Source organism: Hippoglossus stenolepis, chromosome 2 (assembly GCF_022539355.2).
Source record: "Hippoglossus stenolepis isolate QCI-W04-F060 chromosome 2, HSTE1.2, whole genome shotgun sequence".
NCBI lineage: Eukaryota > Metazoa > Chordata > Actinopteri > Pleuronectiformes > Pleuronectidae > Hippoglossus > Hippoglossus stenolepis.
In genome coordinates, this window is record NC_061484.1 from 12,466,375 (window position 1) to 12,491,248 (window position 24,874).

Consider the following 24,874-nt stretch of genomic DNA (forward strand, 5'->3'; position numbering starts at 1 on the left):
CGTCCCGTTCATTTGACAAGCCAAATACTGCTCGGCTGAGTTTGGTCCAGGTTTGGTCGCTAGCAAGGAAAAAGTCCTGTAACCTGTCTTTGTGCGATGGCTGCAAACATGACCGAGGATCGACCCGAGCGATCCGACGGCAAGATCGTGAAGATGGAGGTCGACTACAGTGCGACTGTGGACACGCGTCTCCCGGAGAGCGAGAAAATGGCCAAAGTAAGCGGAGAGTGAAAGAGGCCAGCGCCGGCTGAGTCATGGTGCATCGGGACCACTGTGTTAGCATCCAAGCTAGCACACACTGGCTCTAGCACTACCTGGGAACTTCATGTACCCACTGACCAATGTTTTAACTGAAGATTAGTCATCATTAAAACATGTTTCTTTGTAATTCCCACACGTTTGTGTTACGCGGTTATTTCCACCTGCTCGTTTGTGTATGAAGCTAAGATGCTAGTAGTAGTAGCAGTCTTGTCATTGTCAGCATAGCTAACTTGCTAGCCACACGGAGTGCCTGTCATTGTGTGTACTAATACAATAACATGAGAGAAATGTATATTGATGTAACTGACGTGAAGTTTGTGTATTTCTCTGCTGCAGGAGGGGAAACTACAGGAGGCCGTTGACAACTTGTTGTCATTGGAGAAACAAACTAGAACAGTAAGTTAGCATATTTATTGGGCACAATCTATTTACTTTCTCTTTATTTAGATGTATTTCGAAGTTTTGCTCCAAATGAGAAATCATATATGCATTGAACACATGATGTGGCATTATTTCTCAGCTGAACTCGATAGGTTTTACATTGCAAAACAAGTCTCACTCAGCTGCAAACTCTGAAGTCAGTCGAGCAGATTTCAACCTGTGACATCTTCTAGAACTAACTAAAGCATCCATCAAATCCTCTTTTAGAACAAGTCCTCTGAGATCTTGTAACAAGTGTTGACCGTAGTATAAAACTGCAGTAGCCAACATCCATATCAAATTATTTCTCTGGTAAGATTTACAGTGGGTGTGCCCCTAGCATCAAAATTGTACAAGACCCTTTTACGGGGTCATGCTTATTATAAGTTTAATGTAAAATTTGTATATATTGTATTGTGTGTTTGCTTATCTGCTCTCACCCCTTCTCAGGCATCAGACATGGTGTCCACCTCCAGAATACTCGTTGCGGTGGTTCAGATGTGTTATGAAGCCAAGGACTGGGACGCACTGAATGAAAACATCATGTTGCTCACCAAAAGGAGGAGTCAGCTCAAACAGGTCAGATACTTCTTTGTCCAAAATCACAGGACCTCAAACACGTGTGATTTACTGCATTCATTTCTTATCAGATTTCATTACCAACGTCTAATTTATGTCGTGTTCTCTTTCTTATTAGGCTGTTGCCAAAATGGTCCAAGAATGTTACAAGTATGTGGATTCTGTGACCGATCTGGCCATCAAGCTGAGACTCATAGACACCCTTCGCACAGTGACAGCTGGCAAGGTCTGGAATGTGTTTGTGTGTTTTGTAACAGGGTTTTAAACTGAATGCTTAAATATATCACTGTGGACTTGGGAAGAGCTTGAAAGGAGCAGGTTAACTGCGCAGGAGGAAGCACTGAGGAATTTTCCTTATTGGGTGCACCAATATGCATAGTTTACTTGTTTAGTCCCTTTTGTATCCATTCAAGGAAACAAAGGCACTGATTAAGTACAGTTTGTGTTAACTTATAAAGATTGTTTACCTCTGACAGGCGGGTGCAAATGTGGTCAGGTATATAATGGGAAGTTTGGGGTGAAGAATAGGTGACCATTGTACTGTAACATATGTCCCATCCTCCTCCCTAATACACTGATCATGTCCTCCTCACAGATCTACGTTGAGATTGAACGTGCCAGGCTGACAAAGACCTTGGCCGGTATCAAGGAGCAGAGCGGTGAGGTGAAAGAAGCTGCTGCCATTCTTCAGGAACTTCAGGTAAGAGACTGGCCTAATTCTATTCTTTTGTAAAATTAAGAAATTCTGTAAAGTTGTTTCAAGGTTTAAAAGAATGTGATTCTTGGGGGAAATGGATTTGGACATGTTGATGTTTTGTGTCATCACATTTATATATTTGTCAAATATGCAAATGAAACACATTTGCATGGCCTGCTGTACACAGAGTGCTTAGAAAATGTTTTCCCGGTTCAGGTGGAGACATATGGCTCCATGTCGAAAAAGGAGAAGGCGGAGTTTATCTTGGAACAGATGAGGCTCTGCATTGCTGTCAAGGATTACATTCGCACCCAGATCATCAGCAAGAAGATTAGCACCAAATTCTTCCAAGAGGAGGGCAGTGAGGTAAGAAAGACGCCAGGAGTAGAGCGTTAACAAAATACTGCTGTGGTCCATCACGTTGAGTTGACCTCCATTTGAAATACATTTAGTGATTTTACCTGCATGTTCACTTTTACAACAGGTTTTTGAAAGACGCTTTTTCCCTCGGTTGATCTGAGCCGAGTAGGTTTGTGTATAACTCTTCTTTTTGTCCCATGGGACATTTTAGGAGTTGAAGCTCAAGTATTACAACCTGATGATTCAGGTGGACCAGCACGAGGGTTCCTATCTGTCTATCTGCAAACACTACCGGGCCATTTATGACACGCCCTGCATCTTGGAGGACAGCAGCAAGTGGCAACAGGTACATGGGCTTAGTTTGTATGCAGAACACAGTAAAGTATATTTCTGCTTGTTTACAGTTCTATGACTGCAGAGGAAAACATTACGTTTGTAATTACAGTAGTTCACATATCACAATAAAACATCAGTATACCTTCTCCAAACCCTTGCCTGTTGAGTCTTGATGGAAAAGCAATCAATACATTTGTCTTTCAGGCCCTGAAGAGTGTGGTGCTGTACGTGATTCTTTCTCCTTACGACAATGAGCAGTCAGACCTCGTGCACAGAATCAGTGAAGACAAGAAACTGGAGGAAATCCCCAAATACAAGTAAGACGTACTTTCTTCCTCTTGGCCCGTTGGTTTCACTTTGAATTCGGCGAGTAAGCTGCAGACATAATGGGATTTGGACCTAAACTCTTCAATAGGGAATATGCATTAACATTACTATTGACAATTAATTGTAGGACTTGACATATTAGACCAGTTGGTGGTCTGAAGATTTAACTGTGTGTTTTTGTTTTCTGCTCAGGGGAGTTGACCATAGCAACTATCACAAATGGTGACGTCACGTGCATGCCCTCTGGAGCAGGTTGCGAACACCAGGGAGTTTTCAACATATTTTTCCTCTATTCCCAGGGACCTTCTGAAGCAGTTTACCACTATGGAGCTGATGCGCTGGGCTGCACTGGTGGAAGATTATGGGAAGGAGCTGAGAGAGGGCTCAACTGACAGCCCCGCCACAGACGTCTTTGCTTCTTCAGAGGAGGGGGAGAAAAGGTGGAAGGATCTGAAGAACAGAGTGGTGGAGCATGTAAGTCACACAAGTCTGCTCTTCTAAATTTGATAATACCATAATAATATAAGTCAAATTCTAAAACGGTACTTGTATATTGTGAAAATAAGTATTTTTCCCATTCTTTTGGAGGATTGTCATTTACATTAGTTATAATAACAAAACTCAGGTTGCTTTATTAATGTACATTTAGACATTAGTAAGAATACAAGTAACACAAATTGTGTGATTGACTGTGTGGTATACAAACTGTAAATACATAATTGTTTAATCCTAAATTACAAGACAATCTGCCTTTTTTTGGAAACCTATTTAAAATATTGTGTGTTATTAGGCCCAATGGGTTCTTGTGGTTGTGACCTAAAATCCTCCCTGTTTAACTGCAGATGTGTATCTTGATATCATTTCTGCCTCTTCCCCCAGAACATCAGAATAATGGCCAAATATTACACCAGAATCTCAATGAAGAGGATGGCTGGACTCCTGGACCTCTCCATTGATGTAAGCAACAGTTTTACTTAATAGCTCGAATTGATAACAGCACAGAAAAGAACAGATTTCTTTGAAGGATTACATGTGTTTTTGTTGGTCATGGCTTCACTGAAGTAGACAAAATATTTATCAGATATCCATAAATATGGTGATTGACTACTGCATCGTCTATATGCATGAATCGCAAATGTATGAACTCATCAATTCAGTGGTTATAGTTGAAACAACTAGGTAAAAATATATTATAAAATATATAGTTTCATAGTGATGTGCTGATTATGTTGATGTATATAGGCTACCTTAATTCAGCCTAGGATGTTCACATGGATTTGGACTCACTGAAAAAAATGTCCTTGTGCTCCAATATTTTATCAGGAATCTGAAGAGTTCCTCTCCAGCCTCGTTGTGAACAAGACCATCTACGCAAAGGTCGACCGAATGGCCGGCATCATCAACTTCCAGAGGCCAAAAGACCCCAACGACCTGCTCAACGACTGGTCGCACAAACTCAACTCTCTCATGTCTCTGGTCAACAAGACCACTCATCTCATTGCCAAGGAGGAGATGATCCACAACCTGCAGTGAAAAGGAATAATATGTTGTTTTTTTGTTTTGGTCCATATGTGTTGTTTTTCCCTCTGTGGAAATGTTTTTGAATATACAATATATTAGTGGACTGTGAATGCAGCATTATTCCAACGTCTTAAATGGAGAAAAATCTGCAGCACGTACACAGCACCTCAACTGTGTTCATTTTTTACTGTCTGTTAAAACATCGACAATAAACACATGAGCGCCCCTCCTCTTTGCTTCCTTCTGTCAGAGTTCAGAGATCTTGGCTAATATCTGTTTTAAATGTCTTCTTACCAATGTAAACAATAACTACTCTCGTTTATTCAATCATTGTATGTAGACTGGCATGTGTTACAATTTGTCGAGGGTTTTGTTGTAAACACAACTGCAACACAAAACTCATAAAAAATGTTTCTATACAATTGAATTCATTAATATTTATTATTATATAACCCTATCAAAATCTAGGTAACAGAAATAAACAAACCCTTTTTGACTGTTACTGATCTGGTAATTCTGGTCATTGTAACCTAGTATATATTATCCTATTGGAAAGAAACTCATCTATGAGAAAATTGTTTGGATCAAGTTAAGGTTTTCACACATTTATTTTTATGACAGGACAACAATTGTATAATAGTAGAAAAGATGAGATCTGAGCCATCTTTCCATAAAATGTCTAATGTCTTCTATTTTCCTCCATCTACTTTTAAAAATACTTCAACTTAAGTTTCTGATCTCAACAAAGATTTAAAAAGCAAGACAGTTGAACAATGTTTATAACAACACATCTGAAGGGAAGCTGTTAAACAATTTTAAATTGCACATACCCTAATGTTTACATAATGTTTCTTTAAAGTTGTGGAGCTAATTCAGTCTAAATTAGGTGACCACCACATACAGACTGGTGACAAATAAAGTGCACTTTTGCATTTCTAGATTGGAACACCTTTGTAAGTTATGTTATTATCAAGACATTAAATGAGGGATCATCAATTGCAGGAGCAACAGTCATCAATGAAGGTGCAAAACAATTACATTTGCAGTTGTAGAAAAATAGCCACACGTGTGTATCAGTACATTTGAAGTCTGTTCAAATATCAATGGAGTTGCAAACTTGTAGAAATGAGTTTTTCATTCCTCCAGTTGAGTTTTACAGTGAAACTGAAGCTGTTCTGACAGCTCAGTGCGGAAGAGGAAGTGCTACATCGATTGGCATCGGGCAGGAAATAACATCACTAGTTTTCTAACTTTCAAACCATAATTTCTATGAAAAGACGAGATGTTATCACAAAAGTCTGCCTGATGGAAATATATGTTTTAACATAAATTACGGTTTTAGCTAAAAGAGTTTCAAATACAGTATTGCCCCCTCATTTTCAAGTATGACTGGACAATGATGTAATGTTGAAATATATGGTTGTTGTTTTTTAAATTTGATGACAGTGTTTCCTGTTTGGTTTCCTTTTAGATACTGTTCAGTTCAGATTCTTTATAGCTACAACAGCACACAACTGATCGGCAATTCATGTAGGATCTTTTCTGTGCTCACTGGTGTAACTGCGAATTAACTACTTAGCTTTCCTCACTTTTTGAATTTTTTTGAACTTTTTTTGTCCTTTAGCTGGTGGTGTAATGCTCCCCAGTTTGAGCCGAGCCATGACTCATTGTTAGATGTCACTTCCTTCTGTCCCAGTGTTTTCAGTCACCCTCTATAATAACTTAAGAATTAAAGACAAAGTGCTGAAAAAAACCATTTAAGATCAAGACTGCTTCTGGCTATATAACAAACAAGTGTAGTCATGCCTGTATTCAATAAGGTTGCCAGTTCCCACTAAAATGTCGGTGAAGTTGTCTGTGATGTCAAACACACAGTAAGTTCTTCTCAACAGACTGAGAAAAAACCCCATTTAAACAGCCATCACTTGCTTTTTCCCACTCAATAAAGATGCTCAGCTACACCTGCTTTCATCATGAATATTATTGAAAACATGGGCTTTTTCCTGCCATGATGTGCCAAAATGTAATAAAAGAGATATATCCCTTAAGCGTCTGTACTGTTTAACCCTGCATACAGATACCGTACACACTATTGCACTATTCATCATTATTCAGTTGTTATAGCTTAATTAACATCAGCAATACATTGGTATGGTATCACTGATTTTATTTCTCTTTTTCTTTCTTTTTATTTTAGTTAGTTGTTAGAATTTTTTTTTTTATAGTTCTGAAAATCCTTCTCAACTCGGTCAGTCAGCTCCAATCAGCTGCTGATCTGTGCTGTTTAGCTCTTTAACTGTTCCCTATCGGTCTGTGCAGTTGACCTCTAGTTGTGCTCCCACATTGAGTTTAATATAGGCTCAGCCTGGTAAGGGTTTGATGAATGAGAATCCGTTGAAAGTTAAAACAAAGAAAATCCCAGAAGGTTTGATCCCAGGTTATAGGCTGTGCCCCTTATCATGTGCAACTGTCCAAATAGATACTTGAATATTGTGGGTTTGCAATCAAGGAAAAACATATCGTGGTTTAAACTAGTTTACAGGAAACTGACGCCTGTCTGCACTAATGTGTTAAAAACACCATGGGGCTGTTGGGGGTGGTAGGGGGGAGGGGTGTTTTTTTTTCAGGTTAGAGCAATGGCCCCTCGAAATGTCTGTGCACAACCCTGATTATAGGTTCGAATGAAATAATTCGTATCTTTTTTTTTAAATATATATATAAGCCAAAGTAGCTTTTGTGCTACAATATTTATTTGTAAATATCTTCAATACAAACAAAGAAGTTAGTGAGTACAAATGAACTGGTGTTTAACGTCCCAGTTAGAGAGAACGTGGGTAAATCCAAGCAGCCATAGAAAGAAATGCACACGCACACGCACGCACACGCAGTCCTCTCAACCTTCAGATCAGTACATCCCACTATGCTTTGCGACGGTCTGACAAGTGGATCCAAGATGGCGTAGAAAGTAAAGCTAGGTAAGTGTTGACTTCCCATTTCCAGCCCTTCCAGTCGCCTTTTCCGTCGCCGAGCCCCCGACACGGATCCCCTCCTCAAATCGGTGGGATACTGCCGAACGCTTCGAGTCCGTGCACGGACAACAGCACGATGTCACGTCCCTGATATGCGCGTAAACACCGTGGCAAAATCGCAGGCCCGAACCCGTTTTGTTACGGCGAAACCTAGCTAGCTAGCTCGCTAGCGTCCACAAGCCAGCCAGCCATTCTTGTTGTGAGCCTGTGCCAAGAAAGGCCGTGGTCCGGCTAACGAGCTAACTTTTAGCTACACGTAGCCTGGTAAGTGAGGCCAGCGTGTTTACAATGTGCAGACGTTGACGCTAAGTTAACCTACACTGTGTGGTGGGGACATTTTTTATCTGGGCTTTGTGGCGCTGCCGTCATCGCGCCGACTTGCCACAGTCATGACAAGTTGAGCAGACAAACAACAGCGAGAAGTAGAAACACCGAACAAGTCGAGGATTGTGTTCAGCGGCGTGTGCTCGTTTTTTTTACATTGAACTGTTGTGCTTCGAGAAAATCCTCATTTACAGCCGTGTTTTCCTCAGATCGCTGCCAACGACACCTTCGAGCCAAATAACGTTACGTCCGCTCCACTGTGCTGCAGACGCGGCTGTGGTCACTGTTGTAGGATCCCACGACTGGATCCCACAAAGCAGACCCAGTGTCCACCCACTGTATCCCGCCAAAGTGTTTGTTGCTGTCCCCATGAAGTGGCTGTCTGGCCAACACTAACATTAGGTAACAGCTATTCCTGCAGACCTCACAAACACACGGCGTGCGAGACGCTGCACAGGGTTTGAATTGACCTCTTTGTGTCTTAAGATCACTTCCGCTTGGTTTTCATGTTGTTGAGAATATAGGATGAGATGTTAAATATCCCTTTGTACGTTTGAAGGTCTTCTGCACAATTTAGGTTACCAACTACCAGTAGATGTAAGCAGGTGTTAGTGGCCACCAGCAGATGTTAAGGGGCTATTTTTCCATTTCTCTGCCTAAGTCCAAGCAACTTCTAGGCCTCATGTGACACACTGCAGATGTGCCAACTAGAATGTGATGATCCTATTCTGTAAAATTGAAACATCAGTGTGGTAGTTGCCCCCTAGAGATGAGATGTGATGCACCTTTCTGCTGTCGTATTTTGTCTAAATACCCTTCCCTGCATGCACCTGAACTGCTACCAAGTGGGGCTTGACCTGTGTTTCTCATTTAAAATGCTTAATATGATACAAATGTGATAATGTTATTACACGTGCTGCACCGTTATTTGTCCTGTCTGGCCCTGTGGCAGTGCATCATTTAAAAGGATACATTGTCTTAGAGCCTTCTCGTGAGACATGCGTGTTCCTGGTCATAGTGTTCCTTATCTGAATGTCTGAATTTTTCAGAGGAAGTGAAATCAGCAACATTTCACCTTTTTTCTAGTGGAAAATCTGATGTAATGAAGAACAGCAGAGCTGTAATATTTTTTTTCAGACACATGTTCATGAAGTCTCAAAGTGTTAACAGCTGAGGTCATCCACTGTGTTCCGTTTATTCATACTCGTAGTGTCTGTCTGAGGAAATGGGAGATGGGTGTGCTTTCTCCAGCAACGCTGGCTATAACGGAAAATACATTGCATGAGGTGCAAATATTACGTTGTGTTGCATTTATGTTAATTCTGGGTGGAATCAAAACAGTTCAAACCTGTGATGGATGTCATACAGCAACACTAACTTCACATTTTCATGTCATTTGTATGTTAGCTTAGAATTTGTCTGTATGTTATGGTCCTAAGAGACAAGAACAGACTGACTCACAAGCGGTGCCAGTTGGGCCGGAGCAGCTGTTACAAGCAGTGTTGCCTGTTGCTGGTACTCAAGAAGTAACTGTCTGAAAGACTAAATTCAAGATTAATATGCTTTTTACTCCAAAATTAGGCCAAAATGGGAGATACACCCCCCCCTCTCCTCTTCTTGCATAGACTTTAATGTCCAATCACTCTTCCACGATAAGCCAGTATTGAGGCAGCATTTTTGTGATAAAAGCTCTTTCTCTGCCACCCTGTGATAAGCTGACATGACAATGCTGAAACCAGGGAGGTGGAAATGGGACCAAAAGTTACTAGGCTGTTGGCCAAGGTTGAGCATTTGGGGCCCTGGTGTTCCCAGCAGGTCACAGTGTACCTTCCCTATCCTGATTCGTGCTGGTTTGTGTGGAGGAGGAAACGCAACTTCTTGTAATCGCAGACTGAGATTTAGATTCTCATGCCTTCGCCCTGTTGCTTTTTCTGTTGTTTAGCAAGGCATGGATGAAATATTACTTGGGCCGTTGAGGCTAAGGCATTATACAGCATAAGCTTGCATCAACTGTTGGTTAGAATATTGTGAAGCTCATCATTTAGAAAAAGATAAGCATCCCCTATCTGACCAAACCAGGGACCTGCGAGAAATTAGCTGAGATTTGTGCTAGATTTCTTTACTTGGATATTGAAGACGACTCCAGGACTTGACCAGATGAAAATGCTACTTATTTAACACTTTGAAACATACTTTGCTTTCGTTCCATATGATTTGATTGCAGCAGTTGAATGTGGAAATACTGTGAGAGCATGAGCCACTGAGTTTACCCAAATTTATACTTTTGGACGCTTTTTGTCAGATACATAAAACTGTTTTTAAGAGGAAAGCGTTAAGCTCCAATTCATCAGGTGTCACATATTGTTTGCTTTAAAACGTCATGTGCCTAAGTAGCTACGGTGTTTCTTATAATGGCCTAATTTGTCCTGCCACAGTTCCAAAATTACCTGAAAAATGTTTCACTCTTCTCACATTAACCTCCCAGATCTCTGACATAGTGTTTGGCCCTGTTGCATCATTGTAGAGCTTTGCATAGCTCATGTATACGCTCAGCCCCCTCTCTCTTTCTCTCACACTCACAAACACTGACAATGAACCTATCTATCATAGTCAGACTGGCCATTGGAAACACTGGGAGAAATCCCACTGAATCACTGAGCCTATGGACCCTCAACAAATTCTATTTAAGTTTATACCAGCTCAGCAGGCAGGTAGAAGTTGGTATAACACAGGGAGTTTCCACTTAAGATGTGTGCATCCCCATGGTGGTTATACTTCTCACAGCAGGCAGGCAGAAGGTGGTGATACAGCAGCCCTCTCTGTGCATCTGTCTGTCGGAGTGTGCATGAGAGTGTACTGCATGTGTGCATGCTCTGACCAATTCTTCATAAAGGCAGGTAACAGAACAGATAGACTCTGTGGGAGCTACATATGCCTGTCTCATCGGGGCACATGAGATTGAAGACAGTGCAGAGACTAAAGCAGATGTGCTGCATTTCAATCTAAAGTTGCGATTCAGACTCTGTATTTCCGTTGACTTATAGTTCCTGTTGATCATTTGGCTCTGTGGTTATCAAGTGTCACAAGACAGTAATATCCTTATGTGTAATGTTTAGCACACGTTATCAACTAGTATCAATCTGTTTGAATAATTTCAAGTGGGATAGACAGTAGCTTTGTCTAAATTTGCATTCACTGTAAATAATAACACACAATGGGCACCTATTACAATGTTGAAAACAATACTATTGGGCAGTGATGGAGACATTAATCACTTTTTCTGTTATATTTTCAAAGGAAAGGTGGCTGCTCTTGAAACATACACATTCATATTACGTATGCATTAATATACATCTCTGCCAAAGAGGTTATGTTTTGGTTCCTTTGTTGGTTGATTGGCTTGTTTGTCAGCAGGATCATGTAAACTACTTAACTTGACATATTCACAGATTTACCAGGGAATAATCCATTGACCATGATGAAAAAAACGAGGCATATTTAGGGGATACTGATATTTATGAGTGTGTGCAATTTGGTGCAGATCCAAATCAAAATCCAGATCTACTCTTTTTGGTTTGTCTTTTTATTATCAACATATCAATCTTCTGCAATAGACATTAGGATTTTGTGATCGACATTGTTTTGTTGGCTTAGCGATAAGGCTCGATTGAATGTAAGGGGACTGTCAGGCCTCTGTGGAGGTATGCGCCCTTTTTAGTCCCCTTCTAGTTTTCTCATGTTTCTATGGCCATAATTATTCACACCTAAAAGTTGTTTACATGAGCATGCACCACAATAAATAAATGCAAGCAACTGCTCAATTTAAACCAAAAAGAAGTTTGGTCAAAAGTTCAAAATAAAACAGGCAAAACCAACAACTTTGATCAAAACATTATTATTTAATATATATGTTTTTTTTCTTGAGTGGACTGTTTTCAATGAAACTTTTTGACCTCCCACAGAGAGGGAAAGATGGCAGACACTGTGCCTGGAAAGGGATACATGTGTTCAAAATACCCATTGCATTCTTTCACCACAACAGGAAAAGGAGAGCTGGTCACCTGTCCGTGAACACTCAATGCAAAAAAATCAGGGTTGAATTATAAAATATTGTTTATCCATACAATGTTGGCAACAACTCAAAACTTTGGGAACATTAGGCCCAAATCCTCCCTTTTAATTGTACACTAAAGACATTTGTGTTTGAGATCAAAACATGAGTATGATACGAGTTCAGAATTTCCCCCTTGTTATTTACATGTAGATTTGTAATAAGACTTAAGACATAGAACCTTTTATATTTGAACCGACCAAAGTGATCAAAAACATTCAAACAACTGCTGTTGTGGTCCTTGGCCGACATGTTTGTCTGTTGCGCTGCACACCAGTAGTCTCTTTCTTTTTCACAACATTCCAAATAGTTGTTTTGGCTATACCCAATGTTAATGCAATGACTGATCGATATCCCAGTTTTCTCTTCTTTAAATTCTTTAGCTTTTCTTGCATAGACAGCTCTCAATCTTTGTGTCGGTTTATCCTTCTTAGCATTAAATCCAGTCTTCACACGTGGAAGCCAAGGCTAAAACCAAGATTAAATATTCAGAGCTATTTAATGTTTAAATAAATACGTTTAAAAGCCAACAATACTGAGGCAACCAGAAGTCAGATAATCCAAGAGTTTTTTTTTTTTAAATAGGTAATTTAGTAGTGTAGTAGTGATGGAGTAAAAAGAACAATGTTTACCTCAAAGATGAAAATAAGAATTCTTGAGTAAATGTATTTAGTTACTTCCCACCACTGGAAGCAGACCATGTCATAGGCCCCAGAGGAGACTGGGTCTTGAGTCGAGTCTGTTGCTGCTGGAGGGAACTGGGAGTAGTAAAGAGAGATTAAACCTGGTTAAGGTTAATATATTGAAGGACATAGATTAAATACACACAGAAAGCCAATGATACAGGAAGTTGACATTGTCAAAGTGAGAGTCCACAGACAGTTGGCATTGGCGTTATTTCTGTTATTTTGGCTCTGTACTCCAATACATTGAATTAAATAAAATTATGATTATAGACTTTGAGTGCAAAATCTCATCTTAAATTTGGGGGTACTACAACAAGGCCATGCAGTGCTGAGCCATTTTTCTATCTCCACTGCATTAGGGCTGTCCCTTGATGCGCTACACTCTCACAAACACACACACACACACACGTGTTCTACACACTGTCACTCACATATTTTTGTACTCAAGGTAAAGATCAGTAGCTTAGGCAGATCTGTGTAAACGTCCCTGTAGCTCAAATAAATAAGCCTATAAGCATATGCAGAGTTGCCAGTTTATTGTTTAGTGCTGTTTTAACTCTGATTATTTCTTACAATTACATACCTTGTTGCTGTTCTGATCTTTTGTATATAATTGTCTTGTTAGGCTGTTACGGTCAGTCTCGTGGGTTCACATGTCAGCTTTTAAACCGAAATATATGTGAAGTAATTAGCTGACTGCAGTTTTACTTCCTTTTTTACTATGATCATCCACATACATTTATGCTGCTGCTTTTATCACAGTGATGCACTGTCTCAACAAGTGACGTGTGCAATAACTAAAGTGGATGGATAGATATATTTTATTGATCCCGAGGGAACTTTAGGTAGGAAAAGCCTTATTGTCAGAAGTGGGATTCGAACTCGCACCTCAACCAAGGAACAACCTTGAGAGATACAAGCCAGCCAATGGAATTTAAGTGAGCAAGCTATCATTCATTGAAATCGGAAGCACTTGCACAATCCATACAGGTTTTGCTAACTTTTACAGCGAAGCTAACAACCAAAGATTACTGCAATTAATTTGACTTATCTGTAGAGCAACTGACAGGCAGTTATTTAAGTGTTTCTCACGTTAGGTAACTGAAATTAGAATCAAACCAGCCATTATCTTACACTTCCGCTTTCACAGATTACAACACTCAGTGCCAAGTCTATAGGCAGTGTCGCAACTCTATTATTCAAAAGTGCTGTACTCAATAAAGTCCTTATAGTCTGCATTATGAATTATGATATTGCCGTTAATCTACGCAGTCAGATGACACCAGACAGTTGACTCCACTGTTGTTGACGTTAGAGCTAAGTTGAGATGATAAAAAAGAGAGATAAACATAATGCTTTAGGCCCATAAGACTGCTGCTTTTCCAGCTAGCTGTAGACATATTTTTATTTACATTGTCTGAGTGGAGACAATTGATATAAGGTATGAGGGATCCAACGTTTACTACCACCTATTAAACACCATTTCTATTGGGTTGAAAAAAGTTTTTGGCCCACTGACAGTTTGAAGCCCAAAGCTATTTAATTGACAATGATATAAGAAAAAGAAAAGCTGCACATGTTTACATCTGAAAGACTGGAACAATCAAATGTTCTTATCCTTCAAGTGTTTTTATTAGTTTTATACAACATTGTTGGTTCCGTACAAGATTATTAATAGCAGGATATATTTTATACCTACTGATGTATACATTTTGACATGTTACATAAAGGAACGGTTTCCTAAGGTACAGAAACAGACCTTTTTTTATTCTTGGAAATATGTCAGTCATGTGCAATTGATTGGTTATCCATTAGTGTTGTGGGGGTTAAATTCCTTGTCAATGTATAATTTGAGTTAATTAATAATTTGAGAATCATTGTTCTGCTCTTGTTTCAATTTGACATGGTTTCAGCTGGCTGACAATTAGAGTGAAGTGTCTGGTGGCACATGGCTGGCAATTTGTGTATAACATCAAAGTTTTAATATAAGTCATATAGACAGTCATACTCTACAACATGGCAGATGCAGACTACCTTTTGACTTGCATTGCATGTGAAGTCTAAAGTCGTTTCTTGCTCTTCCACTGATGGAATGATGTCTTGCTCGACTTCAGGTCCCTGCCACCATCCATATGGTTTACCTTAGTCCAGTTTTGAAGGATGGATTTTGAAGTGGGAGAGGAATTGTAAACAAACTGCCAATAAAATGTATTTAAACTGTTCCTGAGTTGACCATTGCGTCAGAATTTCAGTTCCTGTGGAAAGAAAAATATTCCATATTGGCTCGTGTTATGTGTTCTGTAGTGCACAGGCCTGGAGAGTTTTGTGAACAATCCACAGTAAGACAAGTGTCCGTCTTAAATTGATGCAGGGAGTTTGGAATATTTTTAATTTTTTAAGCATGGGCCGCATTTAAATTGCAATAATCACCTGCATAATGTTGCTAAACTGGAGATAAAAAGACACATTTTTCAACACAAAGCACCTCTATGTCAGAAGTCATATCTTGAAACTGTATTTTTTGTGTGTGACCACTTTGACAGAAAAGATGTTCATATTGTTTTTCCTCATCTTTTTCTGCTTACAGACGTTTTGTCCCTGAGTCATGGCGGACAGGAGAGCGGAGAAGTCATGTGAAGAAGCCAGCAGATCGTTAGTCAGGCGGGAGTACGAGGCGGCGGTCACCCACAGCACGGACGCCCTGGTGGTCCTTGTACCCCAAGCCCCATCCTCTGGTGCCCCCGTCCCGCCGAGCCCTCCATCCCTTGCCACCAGCGGAACCCTCCGCAGCCGCGCCCTGCTCTATCGAATTGCTGCCTTCTTGCAGCTGGTGAGGGCAGTTTTGGTAGCAAGCATGAATGAACTAAGTGAACAGTGTAGCTTAAAACTGAGGCTCTATTGTAATATTAGCTGCTTGTTCTGATGCGTGTGCTGCTGTGTATCTTAGGTACAACAGGATGTTTCTGGATAAACTTCTGCTGAGTTCTATAGGAACTTGTAACAGTGACCTCAGAGAACTGCCAACTCATCCCGATTTTATATAAGTGACAATGATCAAGAACAGGAAGAAAATGTCATCAGGCCATTCACATTTTCCCCTCTCAATACCCAATACTTAATGTTAATGTGAATTTAAATGAAACCATCAAGATACGATCGAAGTTTGGACTTTCACCTTTAATTCATCTGGTTTAAAGAATACCAGATTAGATTAGAAAACATAATAGCCTGCCCAGTTCTGAACAAGACTCAGTTGACAGATGAAACCAGGATTAACTTGAACCATAATGATGGGAAGAGAAATGTATTAAGAGGGAAAGGAATGCCTTAAGAGTCAAAGCACACAGCATCATCTGTCAAACACAGTGGAGACGATGTTATGGCATGGGCTTGTATGGCTGCCAATGGAACTGGGTCAGTGGTGTTAATTGATGATGCGACTGTTGATAGAAGTATAGCAGTGATGGAATCTGAAGTGTATAGAGCTACACTGTCTGCCCACATTCAACCAAACACTGCGAAACTGATCGGCCGGTACCTCACTGTACAGATTCATAATGGACCCAAAATACTGCAAAAGCAAACTAAGAGCTTCTCAAGGCAAAACAATTACATATTCTTCTTTAGCCAAGTCAATCACTTGACGCCCAATTGAGCATTTTGTTGACAGTTTTCACTCACTGAAGATAAAGTGTAGCAGAAAGACACAAACAAGCGGCAATTGAAGTGGTAAAGCAAAACATCTTAAGGGGGTAAACAGACATCCATGGCTCCCAAACGTCAGGATGTTACTGACAATAGATTTTCATCCCAGTATTAAAAATAATACTTACATTTAAAATTAGATGAGATTACCCAGTTATTTTTCAGCCTCTGAAAAAAGAGGGAATCTGTATAATATTGGTTGTAATTTCCGAATGGTTAATGCAATATTTAAACCATGTAATCAAAGCTCAACATCTAAACTCGATTCACATCTTGATTGTTTTCTTTTCAAATCAAGAGGTTATGCTTAGAGGTAAAATCAGACAAATATGTATCGCTATCCAAATACACGTGGACCTGATTGCATGTGTTAAATTGTTCATTCGCACTTATACCCATTTGTCAAACTTTAATTCCAGTCTCTGTTCGTTCTTTCATATGGCAAAAGTTACCTGTGAAATCTTAGGTTGAGCCGTTTTCTCTGAGGGTTATTAACCCTGCAAATCGACCATGAATATAAATCATGAACAGGCTTTGCTTGGTTTCTGAAGGGTCAGTGTGTCTTTGTTGCATATAGAGAACAAACGACCTTCTTTTTATCATGATGACATTGCAGGTTGTACATATAGCTCGACATGAATAACCTTAGAATGATGTAATAGTCCATGTTTGTGTGAAGGGAATACTATTCTATGTTCCTCTGTACAGCACACACACACACTTTACCTCCGTCCATCTTACTTTTTAGCTGTCAATTGTTTTTCCATTTCTATTTCACCAGGCAGTCACAGTTAGGCCGGTGTGCAGAATACATGTAGGGTTGTTCTTTACTCTGCGCATAACCATCATCAAATAGAGGACAATTTTCTCAGATCCCTAAATTACTGCATTACACTGAAATGACGTCGGCTGATCATTGTCATTTAAGTCTGTGATGTGCATATAATCAGTGGGGTAGAAATAAGAACAATAACCTTTTGCTCCTTCCATGGTATTGTTATGTTATCTTCCCATACCACAAAAATTATACCAGTAATTTAAGCCTTGAGATTATGGAAACTACTTAGGTCTTGTAATGATAGTGTGGGGCACTGCATCGTAGCTATTTCTGGAACTTATGTGAAGCTGTGACCCTCAAACACCAAGTATTCATATTTGATATGGCTGCCACTTTATTTTTTTCTCCTTCTGCCAACAGAAAAACTATGATGAAGCAGATGAAGACTGCAAACATGGTAAGTAGCAGTTCGAATGGGAACCATCTGCTGTTACTGTATAGTTTTTTTTTTTTGTATTTAATGGTAAATTAATTGTAGCAAGGAGAGAGGCAATAAGTTTTAATGTGCTCTGACATCTGTGTAGTACAAGAATGTGGGCTCATTTACTCAGCAGAATTCAAGCAGTCTGGTATTGGATTACTGTCATTGCTTCCTGTCAGAGTTGAAAGACAGAGGCTAAGTGAACAAATGCTTTGTTCAGTAATGAATCGTTTAGGGTCAAATTATGATTTTTCCCAAGTGACATAGTAACCAGAACTGCGGTAAGCCTGATGTAATGGACTGTACTCTGCTTAGTAGAATGAGATCTGCAACAATATTTTGACTTTAAGCATGAATAAAAAGTTTTTTCCACTATTCCACGACACGTTTTTAAGCTGCATCAAAATCTCTTTCATTTTTTCCCCTTGAGCACAGACTTGGAAGCGCCACATGCTAACTGAGCTGGATAAATTCTCTCCCTACCTGTTTCCTCTGTGTTCTAGTCCTGGTAGAAGAGATTGCCAGGGGAGATGGTTCGCTACAAGTCAGCTTGCGCTCCATGCTGGTGGACGGAAGCCTGCAGGAGGTGGCCAGCATCCTCTCTAAAGCCTTGTATGGAGAGCCAATGGTATGATTAATCAACTGTGTATGCAATCTATACACCCTACATTATGAGTGCAGTTAGGGTTATGGCACAGCGCGTATCAGGTTTGAAGTTTAATATTTAAGGTGATCCAACCATATCAAATAGGCCTACAGTGTGCAGAATTGTCCATGTGCAACACACTGAACCGCAAATGTCTCCTGTCTGCACCATGTGAATGATGTGCATGAGTGATAGACAAGGCTCTTGATAAAGAAGTGCTGTTTGAATGTGTGTGAATGGGTGAATGTCAACTGCACTGTAAAGTGCTTTGAGTGGTCATTAAGACTAGAAAAGTGCAATATAAATACAGTCCATTTACTATTTAACAAGGCCACTCAGGGGAAAAAACACACAGCCTATCAAAAACAAATTAAGAACAACTGTTTTCACATTTATTCAAATAGTTTGTATACCGCATTTGATGAAGACGAGGGCGACACCAACATAAATGTCTTAAGACGTAGCGCTCTGCCTAAGTCAGTGTTCATTTCTGGATGTTAACACACACAGAAGGTCACTTTTTATAAGTCCTCCTTTTCCCAATTTTTCTTCTCTCTGACATTTGCCTCCCTTGCTTATCCCAACCACTCTCTTCATACATCAACACACTTTTTTGCCAAGGTCCCTCCCTCAGCTCCACATTCGGAACCACTTCCTGCCCACTGTAACACACACTAACACACACAAGCCTCTACATATTCAGAGCTTGGCCCCAAGGTCATGCAACATTTTATGCAAGCGAGGACAATCCTGTTTACTAGGCAGGTCTCTCTTTGCCTCTCTCTCTGTCTCTTTTAGAGAAAAACAATATCTATACACAGCTCAAGCTGATTGTCTTTTCACGTCTCACTTTCGCAGGCTTCCTTTTCTCTGTTTACCCTGAACTCCTCCTCATCCTCTCGATTTGACTATTATTCTTTCTTGGACTTCAAATTTTCTAGTTTCTTTATGTTTTCACTCTATACAAAATCGTATGGCAAACCATTGACTTTGCTCTGCAAAATGAGAAATTTGAGAAACAGAATGGAAACACAAGATGAGACTTCATCATGGCCCGTTGTTGTGTCCTGTGCAGTGCCATTCAATGGTGTTGTTATTTGATACACAGCTATTAGAATATACCCAGCTGCCAACTATTTTTCTTAGATTGATTTCATTCAGTGAGTGGCACTTTGTTATCAGGTGACAGAAATCAGAACTCTCTGTACTATGATTTATAAAGCAGTTCTAGAGAAGCTCTGCTGAGATCTGTGCTGTAAGAATTAAGGATTGAAATGAATTAACATTTGGTCCTATTGGAGACTTCCTGTCCATTATTAAAATATCCAAATGTATAAAAATGAAGAATAGGATACCCAGTCAGCTGTGACTAAAAAGTTGTATTGACATTTCTGCACTATTTTAGTATTTTATTAGCATGTGATCCAGCTCTGCCCTTGAGAAGGTCACAGGCTAAATCAGTAATTCAATTTTTTTTTTTATGGCCTTTGGTGAAGAAAATCCTTGATCTTTGTAGGGAATGAAATAAAGGCTAGTTTGAATCATAAAATCTACAATAGAAAGGGTGTTAATAATTACCACCGGGAGCCTGTAAATTGAACTAATTCATTTACAGGCAATATACACGATTAAAAGAACGGTACAAAAAGCAGCTACACGCACTCTTCTCAGTTGACATCTTTCACTTTCAGTTGGCAATACTACATTTAGTTGTATACTGTGTAACAATTTAAGGTAAATACATTATAATTTTTTTCAAAGCACAAACAGTTGCCTTACAACTAATTGCAGTATTTTTTGTAATGAAGACCTCTTTTTTTTTTTCTTCCTCTCATAGAACGGCATTGTTGCAAAAGACCTGACCAGGTTAAAAATGCTCCTTTCAGAAATAGAGGTAAGTGTGTGGTCCTGATGCTCTACATTGTACTGTTGTTAGCTGTTGTAGATGTATTACTCATTTGCATGTAATAAGTCCAGTGTTCCACCTGTTCGTATGTGACTAAGTTAGCAGTTGACAAAATAATAATCATAATAATCTTTCTGCACCCGCCCCACCTATGTCTCTGCCAGGCTATAAATAGGGAGATGGCACCAGAATACACAGAAGACCAGGAGGAGGGTGAGCAAATCTGTGGCATCAGTTGATATCGATACTTCCCTCAACTTGTAAAAACAGGAAAGACTGTGCTTGTACCAGGAAAAAATGATATTTAAGTACAGTAGATCATATTTATGTATATATTTACATTCAAAACAGATCAACAGCTGACTGAAACCTCTCATAATGTTTTTATTGGCTTTGGATCAGTGTTGTATTGACCACTTGCCTGTTTGTATTGACAGAGGTTCAAGATGGCTGGCAGTTCCGGCCTCCTCCCCGAGGAGTCACCAGCAGTGAGGAGTACACCCTCTGTAAAAGGTAAACCAAACTGCATAGAGGTGCAAGTAATGAATCTATTTTCTCATCCCGAATATTGCAGTAGAAAATTCACACGAGATTGTGTGACAGACAGGTAAAGTGATTAATAATGCTGTGAGGAATTGATATTGTATCGGTACTCTGAAAGCAGGCTGTAAATAGGGGGTAGTAATAATGCCATAAATTTTAACTTTATCTCCTTCCACACTGAAGGAATCATTTTCTAAGTGCTAGAATACACGGATATTTATGTAGATGAATTACAACGAATTGTTGAACCTTCGACTTAGTCGAATCTTCTGATTCTTTGGGTGTCTTTGGATTTTAGTTGTCCTCAAAAAAAATTGATTAATCAAGTACTTGTATTAGCACCACTTCAAAATACTGTTTGCCTTTTGCTCTAGGTACTTGGAGCAGGGTCTGTGTCGGTATGGGGCCCAGTGTACGTCAGCCCACTCGCAGGAGGAGCTGATGGAGTGGCAGAAACGCTATGCGTCACGCCTCATCCGCCTCAAACAGCAGCAGGAGAGCAAACACTTCACCGAAAACTACATGGAGAACCTGATAGAGAAGTGGATGAACTCTCTCTCCCCAGATAAAGTGGTGAGCAGTTTTGTGGTACATGCTCTGTAAAATAGCACAAACTGCGTGTGAAGATGTGGGTGAATTTCCTAGTAGGACCAATCAAACACAAATGAAAATATAGTACAGAGTTGTGCTTTTATTTGAAGTTTCTCCGGACATACCTTGCAAATCTAGCAGGGTTTATGTCGCACGATCCAGTGAGTAGCTTTTATGAAGATATAAGTATAACTTACACTTACATGTGTTCCGGTTGTAGCCCATCTTGCACTTACTATATAACTTTAAATATAAAAAAGCACTAGACATTATCCCAGAGCAGTTTCAAAGTAGCAAATCTCAGATAGTTTCTTTTGTGCAACATTGAGGAAGACACGTGTATAAGTCTTTGTTAACAAAGCCGTATACAAAAAGCTGTAAAGCTGTATCTGACTCTTGGAAAGTGAGTGGAATATGTGATGTTTGCAGTTACTTCCATTGTATTTTATGCATCAGTGAACTTACTACTCATAACCAGTTTTTGATGGACATCTTGTGTTTTTTTTCCCCCTTCAGTTAAGTGACTATTTAGATGGAGTGAATGTAGAAACCAGCTCCTGCCTCTCTGTTACTGTCACAACCAAAAGATCCTCCCACTCCTGGACATTCTCCTTGTTTTGCAAGGTAGGTTAAAGTGTTTAAATGTCTAACTAGATGTCAGTTTGACACAAAATGAGGTGAAGGTCTGTTCACTACAAACCTGTTTGTGTTAGTTTGATCATAAAACTGAACATATACTCATCATCTCACTCTATTTGTCTTTTACTAGCCGGCAAGAAAGCTCCACCGCATCGCCCTGCTCTACGATGCCCACCGACCACATTTCTTCATCACAGGCTTGTCAGCTGGGGAGCGGCTTCAAGCATTCCCCCAAGGCTGCCAGGAGTGGACTCCAGGAGAGCAGACAGCATGTATGTCTATGTGTATATATTTACATATTGTGATCAGGAATTATAATTTTTTTCTCTCCCTTAGATTTCAGAATATTACCCGATCTTTTCTCCACAGCTTGACTTTAGACCTTTCAAAACTGACTGAGAAACCTAAATGTAGACAATCTATCAGGAGTTTTCAGACATAATACATTGTTCTCCAGAGATGCAGACCTTATGTAATAATGCTGTTGATCCTGGCACTGACACTGCTCCCAAAAAACCAAAAGCAAGCACAGCTCAGACTCCTTACTGTGTAGGCGAGCTGACATGTGTTGGCCAGTTGACAAAGAACACATCATATGTGCTTACATGGTTTGTGCATAGAGTTTTTGGGACTGGATGACATGAATAGGTTTTCCAAGTCTCTTACTTTTGTTCAGTTCAGAATAACTACAGATCCAAGACTGTAATATATATTTTAATCTATTAATAAATACATTTATTTCTTGTTTACAGAATATTGCAATCTATACATGTTGGCTTTTCACACATTGTGTTGTAGTTGATGTATTGGCCCTATTTTGCATCTATCTATTTTTAATGTTCTTTTTTTATTTTAATGTTGTTACACACAAGTATAATTTGCAAACTGTGTTGTTCTCAAGTTCCATTTGCATGCATGTGTTAGTTCTATCTGTCCCGTGTTTTGTCTGCTGTGGATTGCATTTTTAAACTCATCTTTGCTGTTTTGACAGTGGCAGCAGACAATGGCCTGGACAACTGTGTCTACAAGGTAGGAGTGAGCTTCAGCACAGAGATCTTTGGTACCTTCAGACAGACGGTCGTTTTTGACTTTGGCTCAGAACCTGTGCTGATGCAGCGGATCATGGTGGATGCTGCCTCTATTGAAGGTATGTTAAAGCATTTTGTCAATGTATAAAAATCCAGGCATCCATTATTCTTAGTATCTAACATAGTCTTACATTGGTGTCGAGGTATTGTGATAGTTTTGTAACCATGTTTGAGTAGGGTTGAGTATTTGTAATATTTCATATCAAACAAGAAGTTCCATTAATTAATACTTTTACCTGCCCCCTCGCTCTTTGTCCTACAGACCTAGAACATTTGATGGCAGCCAGGCAGCAGCTTTTGATGACTGCAAAGCGCTGGGACCCCTCCTGTAAGACCATTGTAGAATTCACCCCTAATGAGACGATGGCTGACCTGGAGCGCAGCCTCCTTGTCCGCTATCAGATCCCTCTGTCGGCCGACCAGCTCTTCACCCAGTCGGTCCTGGACAAGACTCTGACCAAAGACAACTACCAGGCCCGGCTTCATGACCTGCTGTACATTGAGGAGATTGCACAGTACAAGGAAGTTAGCAAGTGAGTACACATGTTTTCATGTCCCTCAAGCTTTTCTCTGAACCTTCAACCAGGGCTTTTAAAATTGGAATGCAATTGTACATTCTTCAAACCTGAAAAGTCAAGAAAACATTTCAGTGTGTCTGTTTTTGATCATTTTAACACAAAAACAGTCCTGTCAAGAAAACATTTTAAACAGTTGGTGATGGCTCTTATGCAGTTTTAAGGTTTTTACATATTGATTATTTGAAATCTGACTACTCGGACTAAATAATCATTGTTATAATACATGTTCCAAGATGGAGCTTGTCTGAGGCTGTAAATATCACCACAAGGTGTCAGACTTGTCCTTCATTGGGAATTTGCTGTGTGAGAGAGTGTATCTCACACACAGCTTGCCTCACAGTGCCATGGCCATTTATGTCCAAGTTAAATCCTCTGAGGTAGGTGAGGAAAATTAGGTTTGATTTTTGATTTAAAATTCCATACGTCCTGCTCCGCTGGTTTCACTAAGCGTGGCGCTGATTGCAAGAGAAATCACAGTGAATGCTTTATCTTTTGCTCTTCATTTGATCTTGTCTCGTGAGACACGGTGTCATTTGACTTGGAAAAGAAGTAGACAAAGGATCTCTTTGTGTTCCTACTTGCATGATGAAATGTTCTTTTAATCCTCTGCACTTCCAATGTGCATGTGAATGATCTCTCTCAGGCGTTAAACCATTCATGGAAGCTTACTCCATACATTTAAATGCAACCTCTAATTTAACCTTTAACTCAGCACTATTTCTATTAGATTAACTCTCTGAATAATCTCAGGACTAGATTTATTTCTTGCTTGTCGAAAGAAACAAGTAACACACCATTTGACAGTCTTGATGGTTAAAAGGCACCAGCTGTTGTCTAAATGTTGACATCCTGAGTCCAGACAGAAAGCTGATGCAAAAACCCTAACCAATCGAGTGTCCCTTTGGTTGTGCATCCCCAATGGTTTGCAAATAAAAACCTATTGTGGTAACTTGTCTGCATATGTCAATCATCCGTCAGAATTCATTGACAATATTGCTTCCTATTTCATCATATTGAATTCAGCAGAGATCAGAGGGGCAATCTTAAACTGTCTGGGGGAAAGTGAAAGGACATTTTATCAAAAGAGCTCAAGATCTGCACCAAATATGTGCAAGAATGAATCTTCGCCCAGTTTTTATCTGAAGGTCTGTGTGTATGCCTCACTAATACGGTTTTATTTAAGTGACCTTACATTTAAGAAAACTCCCCTGTGCCTCACTCACCACAATTTCTTGGGATATTGGTACTAGTTTATCGATAACAGTATC

At 39.7% G+C, this 24,874-nt stretch overlaps 2 protein-coding genes across 6 annotated transcripts in view; both read left to right on the forward strand.

Annotated features, from left to right (window-relative positions):
- On the forward strand, window positions 1-4,726 carry psmd12 (proteasome 26S subunit, non-ATPase 12). The gene is made up of 11 exons (XM_035182536.2): window positions 1-216; window positions 598-657; window positions 1,132-1,260; window positions 1,379-1,486; window positions 1,856-1,960; window positions 2,174-2,323; window positions 2,529-2,663; window positions 2,858-2,970; window positions 3,280-3,454; window positions 3,860-3,937; window positions 4,304-4,726. The coding sequence occupies exons 1-11, from the start codon at window positions 97-99 to the stop codon at window positions 4,511-4,513; spliced, it is 1,383 nt and encodes a 460-aa protein (XP_035038427.1). The 5' UTR covers window positions 1-96; the 3' UTR covers window positions 4,514-4,726.
- Window positions 4,727-7,368: 2,642 nt separating this feature from the next.
- The window catches only part of helz (helicase with zinc finger), a 50,196-nt gene continuing 32,690 nt past the window's right edge, over window positions 7,369-24,874 (forward strand). For 4 of the 5 annotated variants that reach the window (XM_035170917.2, XM_035170943.2, XM_035170952.2 and 1 more), the window contains exons 1-13: window positions 7,369-7,476; window positions 8,064-8,256; window positions 15,239-15,481; window positions 17,555-17,591; window positions 18,119-18,243; window positions 20,099-20,155; window positions 20,332-20,380; window positions 20,605-20,680; window positions 21,085-21,283; window positions 21,818-21,925; window positions 22,071-22,212; window positions 22,932-23,087; window positions 23,291-23,561. In XM_035170917.2, the coding sequence (XP_035026808.2) occupies window positions 15,257-15,481; window positions 17,555-17,591; window positions 18,119-18,243; window positions 20,099-20,155; window positions 20,332-20,380; window positions 20,605-20,680; window positions 21,085-21,283; window positions 21,818-21,925; window positions 22,071-22,212; window positions 22,932-23,087; window positions 23,291-23,561 (1,445 nt within the window). In that variant the 5' untranslated portion in view covers window positions 7,369-7,476; window positions 8,064-8,256; window positions 15,239-15,256. The remainder of the gene's footprint in view (window positions 7,477-8,063; window positions 8,257-15,238; window positions 15,482-17,554; window positions 17,592-18,118; window positions 18,244-20,098; window positions 20,156-20,331; window positions 20,381-20,604; window positions 20,681-21,084; window positions 21,284-21,817; window positions 21,926-22,070; window positions 22,213-22,931; window positions 23,088-23,290; window positions 23,562-24,874) is intronic. The other variant, XM_035170926.2, reaches the window with a different exon arrangement.